At 40.9% G+C, this 10,492-nt stretch overlaps 1 protein-coding gene across 1 annotated transcript; it reads right to left on the bottom strand.

Annotated features, from left to right (window-relative positions):
- Positions 1-562: 562 nt before the first annotated feature.
- LOC140279614 (carbonic anhydrase 4-like) lies at positions 563-7,824 on the bottom strand. Its single transcript, XM_072374770.1, has 8 exons — positions 7,549-7,824; positions 4,864-4,908; positions 3,867-4,031; positions 3,631-3,776; positions 2,869-2,961; positions 2,720-2,786; positions 2,475-2,638; positions 563-2,238 (listed from the first exon to the last, which is right to left on the bottom strand). The coding sequence occupies exons 1-8, from the start codon at positions 7,685-7,687 to the stop codon at positions 2,059-2,061; spliced, it is 999 nt and encodes a 332-aa protein (XP_072230871.1). The 5' UTR covers positions 7,688-7,824; the 3' UTR covers positions 563-2,058.
- Positions 7,825-10,492: the final 2,668 nt, after the last annotated feature.

The raw sequence follows: 10,492 nt of genomic DNA, 5'->3' as shown, positions 1-10,492 counted from the left end.
ACTTTTTGATCTTTTTTGATGTTTTTGCAACATCTCCAAGATGCCTTAAGAGACCAACCATCTCACACACCTGTCTCTGCAGCTCTTGTCAAACATATCACTGCCAGGTGAGCACCAGGTTACAAAAATCCAGAGATACATGATTGACCAAAACAATATCTAAGCTTTTGGTGTACCTGCTACTGTGACACATGCCACCGTTTGCGAGGGTTGGTAATTGCGACCATCAACCAAGCATAACACACTCAGATAATGTAGATGGGAGATGAATCACTCCTGCATGTATATGCTCAACAACTCAAACTGGCCTAGACACTCCTGTCCAGTACACAGAGACAAAAAAAAGCAACCGGTAACAACAAATAATCTAAAGGGATTGCTCAGTACTTCAGTCAATAACTCGATTATGGAGGGCGGTCCATTCGAACGGCCAGGTCGAAATCTAACCATATCTTAACCTAACCGTGCATGTAAACATACGGACTTTTAAACACCGGTTCAAGCAGCTTAATTCTACCCATGCAAGCAGAAGACACTAAAACATCATCATTAAAAAGTCATGTAGTTTATTGTTCAGTTAGAACAGATTCTCTATATTATTTATGACAGTTTCAAGCATTACAACCTGACAGTCTCATACACTTGAACATCTTAAGTAAACACGATTGGTCATAAACAATTTGATGTTTGATATATGGGTTTGCATTCGATACATAAATAACAATAATTGTGCATCACATATCAATATACACATTGAGTACATAAATATATGTGTACAAAGACACAGCATAGAAATATATCTTGATGCCTTATATAACAGTTGAAAATACACAGATTCCTTGCTCGATCATCACTACTAATCTTGCTGGAAAATTGCACAAATCTCTCACTAGAATACTTTACAAGTCCTCCTGAATAAATCATTGAGAACTCAGCTTGGTGTAATTCACAGTCAATAACATTTAGTGCATCTGAAAGCCTGAAACACCAGTCATGAAGAGTCGCATGTTCTTACAATGAGCTCAATTCAGTTTGAAGGGTCATTTTTTGGGGGGAAAATAGAGTGATTGAGGTGAGTGTGGAACTTTGGTGATCTCTGCTTTTGTGTGCAGCTATGGTCCTTCCCTCCAACAGCCGTGGAGCTTATACTAAATATTGGGAACATCAAGACATGCAGATTCATGCAGTTCATCTTTGAGATGCATGAGAGTAATGATGCCAGTTTGAAAATATATGTTGGCTGTATGCCAGTGCTGTAGTCGCTGTCTTTGTGGCCCACTGTTAGCGGCAGCTGCAGCTTCATCTGTGCCTCAGGTGACTCGAGGAGGACAGAGCCTGCAGTTGGTCTCATGGACTTGCTCGACACTGCCAAGACATCCCTGCACTTTTTAAATTGACTGAGTGGCTGTGAGGAGTTCACCCGACAGTCTCGCCGTGCACTGAAAGAAAAGCCAAACTACTCACTCCTTTGACCGCTGGCTTTGAAATGGAGCTTGTTTTATGACTCAGTTGTGCTATTTATATCTCCGTGCCGTTCACATGCTCCGTTAAGAACAACACATCACATGCCAGGTTATGACACCCGCACTCAGAGTGTAAACAATTGGCAACTCACTCTGGCATTAACAGAGACTAAATTTACCTGACATTGGTCAAGGTGGAAGTGTGATATGTGTGTTGGTGTTTAGATTGAAGGCATAAAAACATACAAGATAACTAAGGGATATTGGTGTTGAGGTTGGATGATCACTTGGAGTGCCTAGAAACTTGTTTTATGGCACATTCGTAATGCTGAAATAAGACTTACTGCTTCACTACACATGCATGAATGCTGATCGGACCCTTACAGCACCTTTCATAAGGCCTTCCTCAAAACGCCTTTGTCATTTGTGTCATAAGGGAGGAACACCAGGTGTGCGATCCCTGCACTACGACGTGGTCCAGCATCTTAGCAACCAAGCAATAAAGATGTTTGAAACCAGGGCTCAGCTGAGGACTGATACAGAACTGTTTTTTCTGTGTTCATGGATGTCGCAGTGCAGCACGGGATGCATCGTTCTAGTTGGGTTGGGACAGTCCCAACGCCATGGCGATTGCAGCCACGAGGAGCGTGGAGCTGACCAGAATCGCGGCACCGCTTGAGCGGTACACATTCCGGTTGTTGAGGGGCTGGATGGGCCTGAAGTTCCCCACCATCGGCTTTCCATCATGGAACTGGAGCTCAGAGAAAGCTTTGAGCTGGAAGAGCAGAAGATCAACACAAACGTTAGGCTCCAGGTTCTGGACAGACATCAATAATGTGTGTAAATAATCAACTTGTGCAGGAATAAACTATTGCATCATTCACTGTTGCCAAAGTGTATCTCAATAATTCTTCTAGAAATATCTGGGGGTGTGTGTTTTTTATGGCTGTACTTCTGTCAGAAAATCATTGAAAAAGACAGAAACTAAATCAGCTGGTTTGTTATTCTAACCTGCTCCATGCTCAGAGGGATGGGGTTCTCAAACACAGTCCAAATCACAGCCTCAGTGCACCCCGGGGTGGTGAGAGAACCCTTGTAACGGTAGTAGGAGGTCATATTCTGCTCAGATGGAATCAACTGTGCCAGTGAGATGGAGGGCAGAGTTGTGTTACCGTCTGAAAGCAGAAAAGTCTCAAAGTTAGCAATGAAGACCTGCAGCCATGTTTGGAGTGGTTATGTGGAGCTAAAATACCTACTTGTTGCTTTTATGCTTTGCAGTGAAGTGATGATGGGGTCGTACTTTCGGTTTGCACTGTTGGACCTCTAAAAATAGAAACACACGTGAGAACTGGTTTGTTTCACACTTAGACTGCTGGTACTTTGATATAGGGTTTAAAAGGGTTACCTCAAAGAAAAATCCAAGAACTGCGACCCCCTCTTTATCACTCAGTGCTGTTGTGAGAGAAGTGTATTGGGTCTTCATGTGAACGATGTGCAGCTGGGGAGAAAATATTACGATTACGATGCTTTTTAACAAAGTCACACTTTATGCACTCTGGGAAAAACCTGAACAGGATAAACAAGAATATGACAACAGCTTAAAGGAACTGTGATATTTGTGGATGTTTTATGATCCAGCAGTAAAAAACGCATCTTAAAGGACTTAATTGATAATGACAGTCTTGATCAAATTTATTTATTTAAAAAAACAGCCACTGATAGATGGAGAAGTCACTGAGATAGACAAACACATAGCTGATTTTGGTCTTTTGATGGCATGAGAAACCTTATAAAACTGAGCTTAAGGTATTTTTCGTACCTTAGTGTTTGTTTTATAAATCAAATCAACACTTTTACCATCGTTATTTAAATGACTGGCCTATTTTACTCCTAATTTGTTGATGTAATGTGTAAACAATCATAACCAAGAGTGTCCCAATACTAACTTTATTAAAGCACCATCCAGTTATGTAGCAAATGTGCAAAAAGAGGGTTCAATCAAAGCACAGTTTGTGTGGTATGACTCTAAAGTTAAGGCTGACTCTATTTAATCATGTTACAAACCAGCAGCAGCTTGGAAGGGCTCCAACTCCCCTCCGCCCTAAGTTGAATTAAACAGGTATTGAAAATAGATGGATGGATAAACCAGCTGTGAAATGTGCGTTACCTCCATGGGATACTGCTCCCCGTCGATTGTGTGTTCAGAACCGGGCCCTCCTTTGTTGCCCCAGTGCAGATGGAACTGCACAGCCTTGTACGTAGCTGGCAGGTCTGCGCCTGATATGGTGCTGAGATTAGGAACTTCAACCTGAACTGGAATGAACAACAACCAAGCGTAAAGAGCTCACACGACAGTTTCAAAGCTTTTGAGGCAATTTTCTGTGCGACAGACAGTAAGCTCACCGGAGTGGCCGTTGTTTTTGATGGGTCTTATGAAGGTATGCTGGTAGTTGTTGAACTGTAGAGGAGTCAGACGTTCATTTTTAATCGTCTTTCTGGTGACGATGTTGATGGGCGACTGGTACTTTCCTCCACAGTCCTGGCTGGCATGGTTCCACTTTTCTGGTGCTAAAACAACAAAATTACCAGCGCTAATTAAGTTGGACTAACAGTCTTCTTGTTGAAGCTTACTGTGATCAAGCATCAGTTAATTTCTTTTTAGATTTATTTGATTTACATGCTTCTGCAAAATAAGAACTATACTGATGGAACACCACAGGGATAAGTGAATGGTCCCTTAATATTTCTCATCGAATGATTAACTTTAGGTCAAATATTTCAAAGGCATAAATATAACTATTCGACCTTCTTCAGTCCCAGTACAAGTTGGCAAACTGCAGGTTAAAGGTTAAAATCAGAACTAATTGTCATGGCTTCAGATCCAGTTAGCCAAAGTTTCCCACATTTCTTTCTGAACTTTCATTCATTCATAGATAAAGACTAACCCTTGACTGCAGGCTTGAATATCAACCACTGAGGAAACTCAGCAAGACATCTGCTTTTTCAGAACATTTACAAAACACGCTCTTTTTCATCTGGAAACCAATAAATCTTCATAGATGTTATTGTTTCTGATTCTGCTGGAGTCAGAATCCAGTGAAAACTGATTGAGCATACATGCAGATAGCTGACAAGGTCCAAAAGAACATTTAATATTACCCAAATTTGAACATATCTTCATAGGTATGTTTTAAGACGTAAGCAGAGCAAATATCAGATAGGATAATGTTCGGACTTCATTTGTCTGATCTTCTGTTAGTGTCCAAAGTTAATTCTAAAGTTGAGATTGTAAACCAGAGGGAATTTGACCTTTAGACAGAAGAGATCTTTAAATTCAACTGTGAAATTTCTCTTTATTCTTTCTTGGAAAGTTGAATTTGATCTCAAACATGGAACTTACCATTGCACTGGTGACTGCATGTAAACTCGGACTGATAGCACCAATCTGAAACAGAAACAATGATATATTTAGAGTATTTACTGAAAAAGTATTTGCATCCATTTATTTTGACATTAAGTGTCAGTCACACAGTTTGTCATTGTTAACCTCTGAGTGACACCAGGAAGCCTTGAATTTTCTTGTCAGAGCAGAATGGGATGTTTTCTGTTCCCATATATTCTGGCAAGAGTCCAGCAAGATTTTATACATATTTACAAACCTGCTCTCCTATCAGTAGTTTATATCTCTTTCCTCACTGCAACCAGTGCATTGTTCTCCTGCTGGTATAAGTGAGCTGTTGTTCATGGCCACAAAAAAACCCTCAGAAATCAAATAGAAATCAAATATTTATGGAAAACACACATGCCATTGAAGGAATACGGGGAGGGTCTCATGCTCAGTTAGTTGATTTGTATGAGGACTTCTCCCTGTGTTTCTCCCAAGGAAGTCAACGCTTGGTTACTTTGCCATGTTGGAGAGCCTTTTCCTGCTGCGCCGGCATGATAATGGGTAGTGAAAGTAAACAAAGCCGGGAGGTAAAATTTGATCAGATGATATTCACTGGAGCCATCGCTCACTGCACAGCCTCCTGAGCAGAAGATGCTCATGGCCCTGATCTAAATTTCAAATTAAGTGAGGGTTCAGCAGAAGAGAAAGAAAATCTAACAATTCAGAAATTTCTAATTACTCTGTCACAGCAGTCTGGATACTGGGTGCATCCGAGTTGGACAAACCTCAACTCACGTAATTCCCATAAGGTCTGACAGCTCTGCTGTCAGTAATTGCCTGACAACAACTGTCTGAGCCCCACAAAGACCAGATGTATCAATTGCAACACATAGTGAGGATAATGAAGCTCGCCAGTCTTGACCTGAGTGTTGAGTATAGAGCCTTTTTGTCGCAGCCCAAGAAAACTGCTCCCAAGAGGTCTGATATCAGACAAATAATGTTAAAATATTCATATGCAGTAAGTAAAACTGTGTTTTTATTTTGAAATCATTGCAATTTAAAAATTTAATGCTACGTAATTTCTACCCATTCAGACCATCAGTTATCCAACCGCTATAATAATTAGTTACCAACTTCAAGAATTAAATTGATCGGGAATAATTTGATTGAAATAAAAGTTAGGCTCATTTGAAGAATTATTGTACATTTATCTAACAACACTTCCCGATTTTAAATACCAATCTTTACAACACAGGAAATCTACTTATTATACTGCGGTGTTAAACAGTTCCTTGAGAAACGACCCGCAGGCTATTGTGCTCATCGCAGCCAATCAGATTTCTGTCCGCACAATTCTTGACCAATCCACGCTGGCCTTTGATCTTTCTCTGTGGCGCAGACAAATTGAACAATACGAGTGCGTTTGAATAGATCTGAGAGGTCTGCGAAGTGAACGACCTGAGGAAACAAAAGGCAGCGAAAATGAAAACATGTCAGTCAGATGTGAAAACGTAACGCGGACACAGGCACGCGGAGACGGCTTTTTTCATGTCATTGTGTTGTGCGCGGCTTGGAGAGCCAAGTCAAATCTCTGTGACGCGCATGGACGCACACTTTGACACATATTTCAAAAGGAACTGTGAGATTTACAGTTTGCCACTATAGTCTCTATGGGGAGGAACATCACTTTACAGTTACTTCTGATTAGTACAAACATGTGAGTCGCCATCATGCCGAATAACCCATAAATTACCCTTTGCTCTGTTCATTATAAGGATCTCAAACTATCAACCGAGAAACCAAACACTGACCTCCCAAACAGATATGATCAGGTTTATTAATGGACAGAGGAGCGCGTCAGAGAGGCTTTAACTGCCATTTCGGTCACGTTTCGCAGCTTCTTTACAGCAGTGGATTCGTGCTGCCAGATCTTGGAGCTTTTTCTGTGAAAGAAGGCATCACAATCCACCGCTGAGAATCTGGACGAATTATCGCTGCGCGTGACGAGCTGCAGCAAGGAGGCGAGCGTCAGTCATTGGCTCCGCGTGGCTCCGAGCAGGTGCACCACAGGAGGGGAGAAGAGGGGTGTCCGGGAGCTCAGAGGCTCTGTGGGAGTCACAGCTCAATCAGACCTGCCTGCTCCTGCCACCACTCAGCTGGTCCCTCTTTTTTGCTCGGTGCCAGAATACGTTGGACACGCAGAGGAATGCCCGGAGCCACGTCCGCGTGATGAATACTGCAGGTGAAGCGCGTCGAAGCGTTTTTTTTCTGCTTGCTGCTGTATATATATGTGTGTGTGCTCCTGTATATAATCTTATGTCTCCGCAGAAGTCTGTCTTTTTAAACAAATCCATTTGCCCTTTCATCTCCGTGGAATTACGCAACAAATCAACTTCACAATTGAATGAAGTGAACGATATTTTGGGAGAAAATTGGTGAAGAATATGAAGAAAAGGCAACTTCCCTTTCCTGAGTTTCAGCGAGAACTCTATTAATTTAGATGTTGATATTAAATGAGCGATTAGATATAGAATTTAGATGTGATTTTGAAAGACAAGTTTGAATTTAGAGAGACAAACATGTCCAGAAAATGTGTGATGATAAGTGCCGCATCACTCAGCCAATTGTCCGCATTTTCAGTCTGATTGAATAGAACATAGAAAGTCAGATATAAATAGTCGTTTGGGACAGACTCACCTCCAGCTCCTGTGCTGACAGTCCAGAAAGATGCCAGGAGGACGGGCAGGATCAGCAGCTGCTGCATGTTGGAGAGTCTCTGAGTCGACCGGGAGAAGGCACCACACAATGGCTTGTGTTTTTTCCAATGTAATTGCATTCTTGCAAGGGGTCTTATACTTATCCATCACCATCCACCGACGGGAAAGAAAGCGTGGCCCCTCCCTCTTTGGGCATCGCCTCTGCTGAAACTACGCACTGACGAGAGCTCCGGTGTGAAGGGCCTGTCAATGTGGCTCCTGACGCACTGTTATGCTGATTGAATCAAGCCTGATGATCTGTTGCAATGGGGCGGATAAAGTGGGCTTTAATCATCAGTGTGCGTTCCTGGCTGCTCCTCAGACAGCTTAAGGTGACCCTCAGAAGGTTAATTGTGGAGAAAGAAAGAAAGAAAGAAACATATTCTTATCCCAATGCAATTTTCTCCTCAGAACCTCATGTCAAACCAGCCTTTAACTCCAGCTCAATGATGTTTAAACTGTCAGTCAGCTCCTGGATGGTATTCTGGATAATTTAGTCAGCATTCGTTTCTTAACGGCTGATTTAAATAAAAATGTAAAAAAGGACACAAACAAACTCCATAACTCAAAGTAATATTTGCATTTAAAACTCCTCTAAGTACTCCTGATCAAATATTGTGGCATCAGATTGTCAGTCATCAATATATACCAACTGGTGTGAAAAGTATTCGGCAAATAAAGCTGGATTTGATATCACAACTACTTTTTACAGCAAAACTTGGTAGTTTCATTGACGAAAAGGCTCCATAACATTATACGTTTTATCTTAAAAGCAACTGAGTGAAAAAAAAAACATTTTCAAAGGTCAATCTGACACATCTGGATACATCATTGGACCAAATAGGATCAGCACACACACTTTCACATGAAAAAGTTTTATAAAAAAAAAGGGGGTTATTTTCAGGCCGAGTTCAATATCAGGTTCTCTATTTAAAAAAAAAAAATTGTCCAGTAAGTGCAAAAGTCAAAGAAATTAGTGCTGTCATTTTCATTCACCTCGTGGAGACCAAGAGTAGCTGAATTATTGACCATGCTGAGTGAGTAGATTGAGGGACATTGGCTGAAGTTTCCTCATAAAAACACAACTTAGCTTGTTTTGCTCTTCTTAAAAACTTTCTGAACATCAGGAACTGGGTGTGATGGTGTGTGAAGGTTGTTCCCTCTCTCTCTCTCTCACTCACACACACACACACACACACACACACACACACTGAATGTAGGAGGTTTGAAGGTATTCAAAGAAATCCATAAAATATTTTTCACTTATCTCCTTGGTATTTTCAGAAAATACGTGTTCAAATGAAATGCCTGAAGGAGGAAATTTAACTCTTTAGGAAGCTTCAAACATTCTGTAATATCTCACCATTTGATTGGCTGACAGCGGGTCTTGTTGAAGGTTCTCTTGACGGAAAAAAGCCACCTGGTGGACAAATGGAAGAAACGCGCCGGCGGTTCCTCCATTGAAGAAGAAATTCTTTTACATCACCTGGTTCCTCGAAGTGAACCAGGTGATCAAAAAGGCGTCAAAACGACGTTTGGTTCCCTGTTTGCCTGCTCCAAATAAAGCTGATTTAGTTGGTATTGTTTAGTTTTCAGTTAAATGCATAAGTACTCTTCTGTATCTCCTTTTGGTTTGTTTTAATCTGATCACAGATACACCCTCACAGCTCCAATGTTCATCAGGGAAAACAAAAGCCAGCACCAAACTAATTAAGTTCCCTCATGCGTGAACAATAGTATTTGTTCAGTGAAATTAATATTAATTTCTTTAATCTTATTTTATCCCTCAACAAATAGTAAATGTGTGTCTTTGAAGTACCTCTGAAGTGGACATGCATAGAAACACAAAACACCAATAAAAAGTATGAATCACAGCTTTCTAAATTAATGTAGCGCTGGTATATCATCCTCCCCTCTACAGTGACCCTTATTCCCTTGTAAAATGCTGCTGTAAAATGACTTTAAAAAGGTGAAAGCTGAGTTTAATGTTTCCTTAGATCTGTGGCACAGTTGGATCGTTCTTTATTTTCTCCCATTTGTGTTTACCTGCTCAGTTGCAGCTTTGTTCTGTTGTAGTTGTTCAGGACCTTAGTGCTGCTTTTGACTCAGCATCCTCTTACACAGAGGCGACAATATCAGGTTTAACATAACAATGGTTCTTATCTTACCACTCAAAAAAGAACATTTTGTGTCTCAGTCAAATACTACACGTCTAGTTTCTCTCCTGTAACTTATAGTGTCAGTTTGGTTCTTATGTGGTTCTTCTAGAGCAAATCATCTGGAAACATGTTTCTTTGCATGCGAATGGCACACATTTGAATTTGTCTGGTGACTACTTTCAAAATGTGAGATTATTGTAACTGATCCTCAGTGAATGACTGAACAAATGGAAGAACAAGTAGAACCCGTGATAAAGAACCTCAGCAACCTGAGACAGCACATCATGTTTTTATTAGCTAAGAAAGATATAATATTATACATACAAAAGTATGATCTATCTTTTAAAAGACATTTAAAGAGGACATTTTATCTCTTCACTCTAACCCTAAAATTCATTTATCGACTCCATTTATCGACTTTAACAGGAACTGAGAGGCTGTTTCTCCTGTTGTAGCTCCCTCAAACTGGCTCCAGTTTCTCTTAGAACTGATTTTAAAATATTACCGATGACCGAACGGTCTTTCACCACTTTTCTGACCTGTTAGAACAAAACAAGGCCCGTTTGTGGACCGAGATTCTCAGGCAGAGGACTTTTACTTGTTCCACAGACACGAGCAGAAATGGAACAAGCTGCCAGAGGAGACCAGGTCAGGAGAGTCAGAGTCTTCCTTTACATCTCTTCTTCTTTCCGTGTTGCAGGTAAAATGATCCGAACAGCAAACAGA

This window comes from Leuresthes tenuis, unplaced genomic scaffold (genome assembly GCF_036924035.1).
Source record: "Leuresthes tenuis unplaced genomic scaffold, fLeuTen1.0.hap1 SCAF_21, whole genome shotgun sequence".
NCBI classification, from domain to species: domain Eukaryota; kingdom Metazoa; phylum Chordata; class Actinopteri; order Atheriniformes; family Atherinopsidae; genus Leuresthes; species Leuresthes tenuis.
The sequence above is the reverse complement of the archived record's forward strand: the minus strand, read 5'-3'. Positions and strand labels throughout refer to the sequence as shown.